This window comes from Eretmochelys imbricata, chromosome 1 (genome assembly GCF_965152235.1).
Source record: "Eretmochelys imbricata isolate rEreImb1 chromosome 1, rEreImb1.hap1, whole genome shotgun sequence".
NCBI classification, from domain to species: Eukaryota; Metazoa; Chordata; order Testudines; family Cheloniidae; genus Eretmochelys; species Eretmochelys imbricata.
Genome location: NC_135572.1, coordinates 217,565,952 through 217,580,288, shown reverse-complemented (window position 1 = coordinate 217,580,288; position 14,337 = coordinate 217,565,952). Strand labels below are relative to the sequence as shown.

General features: G+C 42.6%; 1 protein-coding gene across 1 annotated transcript; it reads left to right on the top strand.

The window, feature by feature from the left end:
- The first annotated feature begins 775 nt into the window (after positions 1-775).
- LOC144259192 (natural killer cells antigen CD94-like) lies at positions 776-13,888 on the top strand. Its single transcript, XM_077807373.1, has 6 exons — positions 776-869; positions 2,071-2,163; positions 3,472-3,651; positions 9,058-9,209; positions 12,715-12,821; positions 13,768-13,888. The coding sequence occupies exons 1-6, from the start codon at positions 776-778 to the stop codon at positions 13,886-13,888; spliced, it is 747 nt and encodes a 248-aa protein (XP_077663499.1).
- The last annotated feature ends 449 nt before the right edge of the window (positions 13,889-14,337 follow it).

The window sequence follows — 14,337 nt, the reverse complement described above, 5'->3', positions numbered from 1 at the left end:
AGGTGTTCTGAGCTCTAGAGGAGTCGGAGAAGTCATATAAAATGGTTAGAAATATAGACAGGGCCCAACAAAACGAAATCAAGACAAACATTTTATTCCTATACAAAATATGAGCACCTGAAATCTTGCTGACAGTCCTTAGATATGAATTGTGAAGAACATGGGCTAGGTATTTTTGGTGTAGGGTTCTTGCCCTTTCACTCAAAACCTGAGTTTGTTGACTATTGTGGCATGAGGAAAAACCCATCTGAGCTGTTTTGGGTCTGCAGGGTGAGCAGGAGTAAAAAACTGTGAAACATGTTTTTGGTAATAAAAACAGCAGATAAATACACACAACAGAATGAATTGGTTGGGTAACTGCCATTTTTACACATTTTTTGAGAGTGCGATCATCCTTTACAGTTGTGTTTTTTGGTGGGGTGTTGCAGGGAATCTGGTTGCTTTTTTTCAGTATACATAAGGTTTGTTTGGCTTTAGCTATTGATATGTTCTAACAACTTTTCTTTGCAGCTTAACTAAATTTTCTGGAAGCAGATAAAAATGATAAGAAGTACCTACTGAACTCCCTGCTTAATATGAAATTTTAACTCATCCCAATATTCTGGCTTCCATAGACCAATCTATTAGGCCATAATAAGGATTGTGATTTATTTATTTGTTTGCTTTCTGTGGCAGAAATACACAACTCTGTCAGGTCAATTCCTCATTCAACCCCATCACCCACCTCAGTCCACCAAAGAAGAGTCTAAATTTTCTATCCTATATCCCCCCCAGAATGAGCGAGCAGGAGGTGACCTACTCAGAACTGAAATTTCACACTCCTACTCAACAGCAAAGCAGACAGAGAGCTGTGATCACCAAGAACAAAGGTACCTTGCATCACAAGCTATTACTCTATATATGCTGGAGTGTTAATTAGGACCACATTAAGACATAGGCACTAGAGGCCCATGCCTAGGACCCCATCTCCTGGAGTCATGTGATTACAGTAGAATCCCAGCTTTAATTAAAAAAAAAATTTAGCTCTTATGTTTGTGAAAAAAGAAAAAGGCTTAAAAATGTGAATTGGCCATAACCAATGCACTTACACCTGCCTGAATCCTCAAAGAACTTGAAACAATGGCTCTGAGAAGTGTGAGCTTCCCTATTCATTTCAATGGGGTGTTAACTTCAAGGCCCACTGCTCTTGGAAGATACACTCCAACCCCACCCCTGCCGCGGAGTCTACATGTGCCAGAAAAGAAAGAGTGAAGTAGGGCTGGCTGGACAGCCCATCTAAGCAGATGCATCCTAGTTGCTGGGGTGAACACTGGGAATTCCCTCTGCAGCCACGTTTTACTCTTCTAAAGAGAAGGGGGTCTTTGCTAGTGACCTGTCTGTCTGAGAAGGGATTGGATTGATTTGCCACTGCTACTCCAAATGGGCAGTGACACATGGGGGTGGGAAGCTGGAGCTGGAGAGGAGACCTTTGTTGTGATATGGCCATACTGATCATAGTCAAAGTTCTTCATCCACTATCTGTCCATTGTTTCTAGTGGGGTATTTCAGGAGTTGGAAAGTTCTATGTTTGCTCTCTATTGTGCTTGCTAATGTCATGTTACTGGGAGACTTGGGATCCAAAATCAGTAAATAATCATGCAGATGGAGATTTCACAGACTCACCAGTCAAAAAGGAAGTCTGTTTTCCCCAATCACTTATTGGTTGTCAGAATTATTGAGCATCTAATCAAAAGAAGCTCTTATTTTGCAGGTTGCTGTATTTCACATCCACCTCAATGCTTCACAGCATAAGCCAGCTGCTGGGGGTTAGGAAGAAACTTCCTGTATGGGCAGCCTATTCCATAGTTGTCCATTATTGGGAACTTACACTGTACTCTGAAGAACTGATATGGGCCACTCCTGAAGACAAGACAGTGGACTAGATGGACTATTGGTCTGATATTCTGTGGGAATTGCTGGGTGGGTTCTGGCTTTGAGAATCTGCCACAGACTGGAGAAGCCCCAATCTGACCCCTGAGTCTCAGGAGAGGGACTCAGTTTGCCTGTCTTTGTTCCTGCTCTCTCTGTTAGATTCGTCTTCTCCTCTGTGGAGGCCCTTTGCAGTAATCTTTGGAATCCTCTGCCTGGCTTTGCTGGTAACATCAGGGGTCTTGGGTGCTCTGGGTAAGTACTATAGAGAAGACACTAAAACCCAAGTTTTCAAAGCGGCCACTGATTTTGCGGGCCTCAATTTTTGAGTGACCAATTTGATACACCTTGAGCCTGATATTTCAGTTGTGCTGAAACTCATCTCTCCCATTACTTTATGACACTGGTAATGAAATAGATTTTAATCTCTGGGTCATAAATTCAAATCCAGGTCACTCAGAGATTAAAAGCACAAATTGTTGCCATCTGCTGGCAATTGGATGTGAAATGAATTATTTATTATTAGCATTGCAGTAGCACCTAGAGGCCCCACTTCATTTTGCTAGGTGCTATACAACTATATAACAAAAAGACAGCCTCTGGCCCAACAAGCTTACAGTCCAACTATAAGACGATACACAACAGGTGGATAGCAGTGACCAGGTGTCCATCTCATCAACCAGCACCAGAGCTGGAGGTGATCATCTCCATGCTTCACAGTCTCTGCAGGAAGACTAAAATGTGAATAGGTCATGGAAACAACTCATCTCTCATACCAAATGGTGTTCTCTCCAAAACAAAGAGGAGGCACGTCCATGGGGCAATGCAGTGAAGCCGGTAGTGTCGGTACTTTACTAGTGCCATGGATAAACAGTGATGACCCCTGCAGTTCAGGTTGGCAGTTTATCATCTTTCAGTAACACTACATTTACAGAAGGCCAATTCAGACAAAGCTACTAAACCTAGAGTGGCACAGGGGTCCCTGGAGATCCCATCTAAGAGACAGAAAATATTATTGTGCTAATCACTGCTCATGCTCTGCTACTCCATACTGTGTAGTATGAAAATCTTTGTGGTGACAGAACTCTGTAGTAACAATTTGAGCCCCCATGGAACTGGGATGGCCCCCCTTTATCATGGCCCTTATTGGGGCACATTGTTGCTTGTCAGCCTTGCCTACTTAAAAGGAAACTTTTTTATCCAGTATTCCCTTAACCCTCTCCACAAATAGACATAGCATGTCTGAAATCATTTCCTATTCTCCCCATAAATGGCAAGGTATGGAAGTTTGGGGTAGGTGTGTCAGGGGAGATCGCACACTGAGCATTGGCCTTTCCATTCAGGGCATCCAAGCATATGGCTTCACAGGAGACCCCAGATTTCCTTGAACAGGCCTTGAACATTAAAAAGATTTTTAAAATGAAAGAAGAATCTTATTAGTGTAATTTTTTAAATTATTTCTTTAACATCAAAAATAATTGGAACTGGAAATAATAAACTTATATCTCTTTGTCCTTCTATCTTGCAAGCCATTGGGATGTTATTTTCTCTTTTTCCATCTAGTTTGCAGATGGCAGCAAAACTTCAGCCAGCAGCAGGGAATTCTGGAAAATCTTACCTGCCAGCAAATTATCTTGGAAAACCAAACTCATGAGCTACAGGAAATCCTAGAAAACCTCACAAGGGAGAGAGATTATCTTCAAACCCAGAATATTAATTTCTTGAAGACTTTGCAGTCAAAAGGTACAGGACCTTGCCTTTGGCAGACAACTGTGTTTCTTGTATTTAGCTTTAGTCTTGGTAATTTTCAACAGAACTTCTGAAATGGCATGAAAAAAGTGGAAAAATTAGTTATTTTTTGTTTCTAAATTTCCCTCATTTTTTGAAATTCAATTTTTTTAAAAAAATCAACTAGCGCTAATGAGTATGTTTTCTAACCAGAGAAATATAACCCAAATCACCCAACCCCCCAGTCTCTGCTGGACTTGGTGGTGGTGATCAGGAGCCAGTTACAGTTCCTAATCCTGGTGCTGGTTTTACACAGGCCCCAGTCCTGGGGGTGTTAAGGGCATCTTGGATTCTGTAGCCCCTCCCACTCTCTCTTAAAATGCATACCCCATGCCAGGGCTTGAACATGGTGTTTGCCAGCAGAGGATCCCTCACTCCAAGGATATCCCTAGAAGCCAGTTTTGACCCTCTTGGACTACCAGAGTGGCAAAAGAGAGCAGTGTCTACACCACGATCTGATTCTAATAGCTTCCAGCACTTCTGTAGTCCCCGTGGTGACATTTTAGATTAATTAGAATGCTTTACTTTTGTATAGGAACAAGGAGAGTCTGTCAATGTGCTCCTTGTGTTCACTTTCTTCAAGGAAAGGGCCAAACAGCTGATAACATACATAAGGGCCTACATTTTCTGTTGGCATAACTCTATTGAAGTCTATGGTATTTTGCCAGCAGCATTATGTGTTGCAGGAAGAAAGTTGGATGAAAATGAAGAAAAATCTGGGTTGCTTTTTTAAAATATTATAAAAACTCTTGAATTAATTATTCCATTAATATTTTTCTACCTACTCCATACAGGAACCTTAAATCCTATCTCAACACAGAATATGATTCTTAATCAACGTCAGCTGCTAATGAACAGAGAGATTGAGGAGAATTAACTCACCAGCTGTTCACCTCTGGAGAGTAGCATTCAAATGGTGGATTTCTAGTCACAAGCAATATGAGTTTGTTGCAAATAGTTTCTCAGTCATTATGGCCCTTATTAAACAAAGCACTTGAACATGTGGGTCAGTCCCATTAATTTCAGTGCAATGTAAGCATGTGCTTAGGAGCTTTGCTGCATTGGGGCCAAAATAACTAAGGGTATGTCTACACTTAAAATGCTACAGCTGCGCCACTGTAGTTCTTCAATGAAGACACTGCCTATGCCAACGAGAGGCGTTCTCCCCTCAGTGGAGGTAATCCACCTCCCAGAGAGATGGTAGCTAGGTTCTTCCACTGACCTTTAACTATGCTGTTCAGGGATGTGGATTTTTCATACCCCTGAGTGACATAGTTAAACTGACTTAATTTTCTAATTGTAGATTGGGCCTAAGAATGTTATAACATGTTCAGCTTTGCTGAACTGGGGACTCTTAATGCAGCAAGCCTCTGTGTGCTTCAGTCAGCTATTTGCACATGCAATTTCAGCAAATTCAACATTTCCCAGAGTAAACTGATTTTTGGGGAATTTTCCATCATGCATTTCAATGGATAATTTCAAACCAGCTCTACAATTTGCCTTATATAATCTTAGCATACTGACCAGTTCACAGTTTGTCTCTCTCACTAGAAAGAGAATGAAAACTTGAAAGGGCAGCCTGGTGTTCTGGGGGAGTGGGCAATTTAAACTTCCACTTTCTCTGCTTCAGCCCCTCACTCCTCCCCTTCCAGCACACCCAACTGCTTCTCTTCACTTCCCATAACCACAGGATGCCTCCTCTTTGTTCTCCTGTCACAGAGTAGCTGGTCCCGGTCAATAGACCAGGCGTAGTGCCCCTGTGTCACAGTAGGTGAGCCTAATCCAGCCAATTAGAAGGGGCTGGGGTACATCTGGGACTGTAAAGGACGGCTAACGGCCAAGCAAAGGAGAGAGTGATTGGGCTAGGCAGTGCCTATGGATGGAAAGCCAGGGTAGAGTGGCGCAAGCTCCTGCAGTGAGTCCCAAAGTAAAGGACTAAGTGCTCAGGGAGGCACCCCTAAGTCCACTGCTCTAAGAAGGGAACTGAGCTGACTAGAGCTGGGAAGCTGCCTGGTGCAAGGTGCTGGAGACTCGGGGAGGGGTGGCCCAAAAGCCTGAGAACAAAGAGTGAGTTAAAAGATGATTTTCTGTTTGTTTACTCACTTGTGAAAGAGAACAAACCTGCTTGGAAGAGACCTGGCATAGCTGAACATACTTGTCTGATAGCTGGAGGGGGTGGGAGAAGTTTCTCATGGTTACATCCTCCCATTAACTTTCCACCCCTTTACTTATGCGTTATGGGGTAGGGACTGTTTTTGTATTTAAGCAGTGTTGTAGGGAGCACTGTGATGCTGGAGGGAGTGTCTTTCACATGGGCTAGGAAAACAAGAAATCCTGAGATCTCCTGCAACAAAACCAGACCCATTTCCCCCAAACCTGATAAACAGGAAGATTGTTCTAGTATCCTGCCAGGTTAACATTTGGCTAAAAAATATTGACTAACTACCTTGTGCCTAATTAGGTACAGTTTACTCTTTACAGTCTGACATAAGCAAATTCTTATTCTCAAATATAGCACGGCTGTGTTCTTTAATAGTTATTTCAACTCATTGTCCCTTTATAAAAATGTAATGAGCAGTTTGGGGTCTTTGTTTGGAAATTGTTATGTAAATGTCAGCTGTCATTATTACTAACCTAATATGTCAGGTACAGGGCTTTATTTTCAGGTCATCTGTGGTGAGATGGTCTGTCTGTAACATAACAAGATTGACAGGTTGGGAGGACACTGTCCATACTGTAAACATGAACCACCGCTGTAAGAGAGTAACAAACATCTTGAGAGTGCTGTCTGCATGTTACATCAAGTACATGAGGACATATGGTGTCTAGACTGTACCTGTTCCCGGTGTATAGTGTGCTAAGCAATTTTCCAAGGAAAATGACACAGTCTTAGCTAAGTACTAATAAGTAGTTATGATATGGCTGTGAAAAAAGCTAATGCGGTCTTGGGATGAATCAGGAGAGGTATTTCCAGTAGGGATAAGGAGGTTTTAGTACCGTTATACAAGGCACTGGTGAGACCTCACCTGGAATACTGTGTGCAGTTCTGGTCTCCCATGTTTAAGAAGGATGAATTCAAACTGGAACAGGTACAGAGAAAGGCTAATAGGATGATCCGAGGAATGGAAAATTTGTCTTATGAAAGGAGACTCAAGGAGCTTGGCTTGTTTTGCCTAACTAAAAGAAGGTTGAGGGGAGATATGATTGCTCTCTATAAATATATCAGAGGGATAAATACCAGAGAGGGAGAGGAATTATTTAAGCTCAGTACCAATGTGGACACAAGAACAAATGGATATAAACTGTCCACCAGGAAGTTTAGACTTGAAATTAGACAAAGGTTTCTAACCATCAGAGGAGTGAAGTTTTGGAATAGCCTTCCAAGGGAAGCAGTGGGAGCAAAAGATCTATCTGGCTTTAAGATTAAACTCGATAAGTTTATGGAGGAGATGGTATGATGGGATAACATGGTTTTGGTAATTAAATATTCATGGTAAATAGGCCCAATGGCCTGTGATGGGATATTAGATGGGGTGGGATCTGAGTTACCCAGGAAAGAATTTTCTGTAGTATCTGGCTAGTGAATCTTGCCCATATGCTCAGGGTTTAGCTGATTGCCATATTTGGAGTTGGGAAGGAATTTTTCTCCAGGGCAGATTGGAGGAGGCCCTGGAGGATTTTCGCCTTCCTCTGTAGCATGGGGCACGGGTCACTTGCTGGAGGATTCTCTGCTCCTTGAAGTCTTTAAACCACGATTTGAGGACTTCAATAGCTCAGACATAGGTGAGAGGTTTTTTGCAGGAGTGGTGGGTGAAATTCTGTGGCCTGCGTTGTGCAGGAGGTCAGACTAGATGATCATAATGGTCCCTTCTGACCTAAATATCTATGACTCTATGAACTAAAGCTGATAAAAAAATTCCCTCCACCATTTTGTGATGGATAATTGCTTCTCTTTTTAACTGTTTGCAGTAATGTTGCTGCGTTGGTCCCAAGATATTACAATGACAAGGTGGGTGAGGTAACATCTTTTACATAGTGGCACATGAGTCTTTAATTTGGAGAGGCTACACGCAGGAGAGCCAGAAGCTCCCTAGAAGTGGGGGGGCCCACTGGCACCCAGACTGTGGCCCTGTCCCCCTCTGCCCTTCCCCCAAGACATGCCCAGGCTTCCTCCTCCCTCCGAAGACCCACTCGCTCAGGGAGCAACAAAGAACTGGGGGCAGGTGGGTGTGTCAGGGGAACCAGCAACAACTGCAGAAGGGAGGAGATCCCATAGGGGGAATATGGGGAGGAGCAGAGAACAGCCAGGATGCAGGACATGACCAAACTATGGGGGTGAAGACAGAGAACTGCACTGGGGGTGTGTGGAAAGGCAGGTAGACGGACAAGAAGGCCCACCAGCCCAGTGCATGCTGATGCAGGAAGGGGAAGGACCTCTGAGGGAGAGCACATGTGCCCAGGTCCACACACACATGGGCAGGAGGGGAAACACTGCAGCTGAAGGGTGGGGGAAGGCAGGTGGGCAGTGCAGCACTGGGGGTGCAGGGAGGGCTTCATGCCACTCAATCCTCCCCCCAGCAGAGGAAGGGCAGATCGGGGGGGATAGGGACATGGTGCTGGTGTCGTCCCTGTCCCCACCCCTTCTAGGTAGCTTCCAGCGCTCCTGCTCCCAGGGTGCAGAGGAGACAGGCCAATACACCTCCAATGGGAGGTAACCCGCATCTGGCATTTGCCCCCTGCATGACCAGCCTTTTTTATTTTGCGGAGGTTTAACCTCTTATACGTGCTGCCCATAATCTTTTATTGGACCAGTTCCTTCTGGTGAAAGATACAAGGTTTCAAGCTGCAATGAGCTGCTTTTTAAGATGATGAAGAAGAAGCTGTGTAGCTCGAAAGCTTCTCTCTTTCAGCAACAGAAGTTGGTCCAATAAAAGATATTACCTCACCTAGCTTCTCTCTCTGTTAACAGTTTTCTCAGAATTACAGATTTATTTGAAATGTTTCATTTTTTATGAAAAATTATAAACATTCTTTTTTTTTAATGTGCAATCATTTCCCTTGTTATCTTGCTATCTCTTCATTTACCCACTCATTGTCCCTTTTAATATTTTTGACACTACAAATGTGGGAGAGAAGGGGAAGGCGGGAGGGAGAATAAAAAAATTCTCAGGAAACTTTAAAAGATTTTTAAAATTTCTAAGGAAAATAAATTGGTATTTTTGACTATTTATACTAGACATTGTAGAGTCAGAGGGTGAAATATCAGTATCAGCTCTCAGGTGGATTTGTTGGAAAGAGAACCCAATGTCTAACTGACTCTTGCTCAGATCTGACCCTCTGCACATATATTTTCTCATGAAGGAGACAAGTGCATCATTTGTCCAAAGAACTGGATACAGCATGGGAAGGACTGTTATGAACTTTCGTCTGGTATAAAATCTTGGTCTGTGTGTAAAGAATATTGCTCTTCCCTGGGCTCCAGACTGCTGAAGATAGACAGCAAGGAAGAGCTGGTAGAGTCTATTTCATTTCTTTTGAATTCCTGTATATCCCAAACTACAAATAACTGATTTGTCAAAGATGGGAGAGGAAGAGGTTATATTGATGTGTCTGATTGCTATATGATTTTATGGCGAAAATACATACCAAATCTACAAATTTGACTAATACAAACAATAAAATTGTCAAAGGAAAAGGAGTACTTGTGGCACCTTAGAGACTAACAAATTTATTTGAGCATAAGCTTTCATGAGCTACAGCTTATGCTCAGATAAATTTGTTAGTCTCTACGGTGCCACAAGTACTCCTTTTCTTTTTGCAGATACAGACTAACACGGCTGCTATTCTCAAACCTGTCAATAAAATTGTTCTAACCCCTCAGGTCTATTAACTTATCACTCTCCATTCATCCCTCCTTGATAGCCTTGGAAAATAAGATTTGTCTTGATAACAGTACCTTTCATACTCATGATATGGACATTGGCATAATATGAGTCCCTCATCCATACCAGCTGTATTCTCAATTCCAAAGGGGCCCTTAGTTAACTTTGTATATTGGAGAAGTGGAAAGAATTTAGAATCATCATTGATTTAAGCAGTTAAAGGAATTGAGAGTATGGCTTCACTGCAGTTTTAACACAAATTATCTACACTTGAGTTATTTCTCTTGAGTTAGCCTAACTGGAGTGAGAGCAGACACAGTGTGAAATAACACTGGAGCTGCTGTGTTTACACTAGCACTGAACTCCCCTATATGTACCACCAAGATTTCTGGGGCTGTATCCCATGATTCTTAGCACTGCAGTATGCTGAGTTGCTCTGAGTTCTTTCCCAGTGAATTGTGGGAGAACTTGTCTGTTCTTTCTAGGCACATGAGGAAAATTGTTCTCTAATGCCTTCCCACTAGGAAGTGGGAGCTAGCCTGCATCCACATTAGAGTCATCATGTTGGCAGCAGATGAGTTGTATTAACTCAAGCTTTAGCCTATGCACCCTGGCAGACCAGACAACTCAAGTTAAAAGCACTGCAATTAAGGATTCTTGTTTGTGGATGGGACTGGGCAGAGCTTTGTAATTTGGGGGTTAATATGTTTTGCTATGCTAGAGAGCCAGAAGGGTGGAGGAATATTTGCAGGGGTTACACTCACACTGCCTTTGTGGTTAGTAGAGCTGGCTCATTCATTCCAAAGTGTGCTTTGATTAAGCCTGCTTTGAAAGAGGAGTAGATTAAAGTGCACTAGGCAATTTTGAGTGCATGGCAGCAGGTTCCACATGGATACTTTCTGCTCAGCAGGCTAGTGCGGGATAGGTTTTACACCCCAGCTTGCAGTGAACTAAGTGTTTGTATATACAAGGCCACATTATCTCTGGTAATGTGTTAGCAATCTAGGTATCTGTTTCAATTATGATCTGACCCCTCAGAGCTAGTTGGCTATTAATGGTACACCCACAGTGTACACTGCTCCTAAGGGAGGGAATGCCTCATGTCCCTCAACTTTCTGGAGCATAGATTTGGTTACCAAAGGGCTCCCATGCACCCCCCTACGTTGGAATCACTGTACCTTTATTGTATCCTTTCATGGAGAGGAATCATAGAATCATAGAATCATAGAATATCAGGGTTGGAAGGGACCCCTGGAGGTCATCTAGTCCAACCCCCTGCTCGAAGCAGGACCAATTCCCAGTTAAATCATCCCAGCCAGGGCTTTGTCAAGCCTGACCTTAAAAACTTCCAAGGAAGGAGATTCCACCACCTCCCTAGGCAACGCATTCCAGTGTTTCACCACCCTCTTAGTGAAAAAGTTTTTCCTAATATCCAATCTAAACCTCCCCCACTGCAACTTGAAGCCATTACTCCTCGTTCTGTCATCTGCTACCATTGAGAACAGTCTAGAGCCATCCTCTTTGGAACCCCCTTTCAGGTAGTTGAAAGCAGCTATCAAATCCCCCCTCATTCTTCTCTTCTGCAGGCTAAACAATCCCAGCTCCCTCAGCCTCTCCTCATAAGTCATGTGTTCTAGACCCCTAATCATTTTTGTTGCCCTTCGCTGGACTCTCTCCAATTTATCCACATCCTTCTTGTAGTGTGGGGCCCAAAACTGGACACAGTACTCCAGATGAGGCCTCACCAATGTCGAATAGAGGGGGACGATCACGTCCCTCGATCTGCTCGCTATGCCCCTACGTATACATCCCAAAATGCCATTGGCCTTCTTGGCAACAAGGGCACACTGCTGACTCATATCCAGCTTCTCGTCCACTGTCACCCCTAGGTCCTTTTCCGCAGAACTGCTGCCTAGCCATTCGGTCCCTAGTCTGTAGCGGTGCATTGGATTCTTCCGTCCTAAGTGCAGGACCCTGCACTTATCCTTATTGAACCTCATCAGATTTCTTTTGGCCCAATCCTCCAATTTGTCTAGGTCCTTCTGTATCCTATCCCTCCCCTCCAGCGTATCTACCACTCCTCCCAGTTTAGTATCGTCCGCAAATTTGCTGAGAGTGCAATCCACACCATCCTCCAGATCATTTATGAAGATATTGAACAAAACCGGCCCCAGGACCGACCCCTGGGGCACTCCACTTGACACCGGCTGCCAACTAGACATGGAGCCATTGATCACTACCCGTTGAACCCGACAATCTAGCCAGCTTTCTACCCACCCTATAGTGCATTCATCCAGCCCATACTTCCTTAACTTGCTGACAAGAATACTGTGGGAGGTATACTAGGGAAAAGTGTCTTTATAAAACAAACCCCCCCCACATTATGGCCCCTTTTCTGGGAGTAAGGAATTCTGTGATTGGCCAGCTGGCAGTCGGACCTACATAGAACATTAACCATATTCCTTTCCTTCAAATCCATATAACTATAGGAAGGGCAGAAGCAGGGGACTGAGTTGTGTTTTTTTTTTAAGAGATGGTAAAAAATTATTTCCAAATTTTTGAATAAAACTATTTTATTTAAAAAAAATCATTGACATTTTTCTGTGAAAGAAAATGATTTAGTTTTAAATTGAAATGCTAGTTTGATTTTTTTTTTTTTAACCACAACAAAAATCATTTTTCAGTGTCTTAGTTTTATAGGTTTTCTGCTCCCCCCCCACCTGAATCTATTTTCCAACTTGAAAAGTGGGGAGTAAAACAAAAAAAATGGGTGGTACTGTAGGGGGGAGGTTTTTCATTGCTTCTCCCCTTCACTTTCTCTCTCTCTCTCACTTCTTCCCCACTTCTTACATGGGGAGGAAAAGAAGGAAAAATAATAAAGTGCTGAGGGGAAAAGAGTAGAGATGGGGAGAGGGGAGATAAAAATCTGGAAACCAATAATCAAAAAAACAAACTTTTCAGGTTTCAAAAACTAAAATGGAAAATGAAAAAAAAAATGAAGCTAGTATTGAAGAATCTGTGGGAAACATTTTGATTTTGATGAAACTGCATATATAATGGAAAAAATTATCCGTCAAATTTCTGCCAGTTCTACCATATTTTTGTCTCTCTCTCTCTCTTTTTTTCTCCTCCATAGGACTTCATAAAACCACTGACAAGTTTTCATTACTGGATGGGATTATTGTATAATGACACCAAAGGTTACTGGCAATGGGAAGATGGTACTGCTCTCACCACTGATGTGTAAGACTTTGCTACTATTTCCCTGTGTATTTATTGCAGAATTTTTACAGGGCGCAAACACCAAGGGGAGAGCCATTTCTGAAGTCTGACCTCAGAAGTAAGAGTGTGTGTGTGTGTGCATGTGTGTGTGTGTGTGTGTGTGATTCACTGGATCAGGACTACAATGTAGCATAAATCATCCTGCCTCCCAGTTTGTGCCTAGTAGCAGAGAAGGGTGGAATATGTCCTGGACGGAACTGGCTGAAAGAAAAATTTTAAATCTAAAATGGCATTTGAAAACAATTTTTGTTGTAAAACACTTGTCTTTGAAAATGCTTGCTTTTTCTGATACTTTTAATCTCAACTTTCCATGGAAATAGGGGTTTTTTTTGCTTACGCTTTTTTTAATGTCCCATTCACTGAAATTTTTTTGAAGAAGCATTCTGATAACTTCACCAACAATTTGGAAAACCCCCAAATGGATTGGCTTTGAGCCCTGTAAAATGGAAACAACTTTGACTTTTTTCCTGATTTCTCCCTCCCTTCCCCAACTGTAGTCCTGAGGTTCAGGAAACAACAGGTGTGTGTTTTGTTTTTTCATCTGCCAATAATTTCTAAGGAAAAAAAATTGTAGGTACAATTCCACTTAATAACTTTCTACATTTTTTTTCTGAGCTGAACACTGAAAGGTTGTGCAGGTCAGGTCTGTGAAGTGTTTGGAAAAAACACTGTTGAATACCAGGGCCTAAATAACTGTGGATGCTGGAGGTCAGGAATAAGGGGCATTAGTATCCCTCTGCCCTATACTTCACTCTAGTCAACATAACTAGTTTACTGTTCTCATAACCTCACTTTCATATTTTTGAAAAGCTACTCTGCTCATCACAATTATACCTGTGTTATGGTAACTATTTATGGTTTTTGATGTGACTTGTCTGGCTGACAGTAAAATGTCTCTCCATCCCAGGTTTCCAAGTCTGAGAAGTTACCACGGTCCATATTGTGCAACACTGAAAAATGGAAAAGCCTTGGGCTATTCTTGTGAAGGCCTAAACTTCTGTGTGTGTGAAAAGGGTCTGTTTAGCTAAAGTCTTCTGTAATGGCACAAGAATGAACATATGAGGTCCTATTTTGGAGTATCCAGTTGCTACTGTTGCCTATATTTATAAGGTTCCATCTCGTATGGAGTCCAACTTAAGTCATCCAACTCCGACATAAGTTATTTAAGTTTTGAGCATTGTGGTCCTGTTTCAGCAGAGCAGGACAGGACAGGGTCCCTACTAAGCTGTTAAAATTCTCTATTGTGCTCAGAAAGTGCTTGTAAGCTATTATAGAAGGAGATGGCTCCTCTTTCAGTGGGAGGAACAATAATCACACTCCACTTCACCAACCAGCCTTCTGTTCTTGGCCCTTGCTGCTGCTACTGTTCATCTGCTCCAAAATCCAGACCAGCCTGCAGAATGTGACACTGCTGTAGAGCCAGCTTGAGGCTACTGTCCCCAGGATTCACCCATCTCACATGGAGAACTCTCTTATC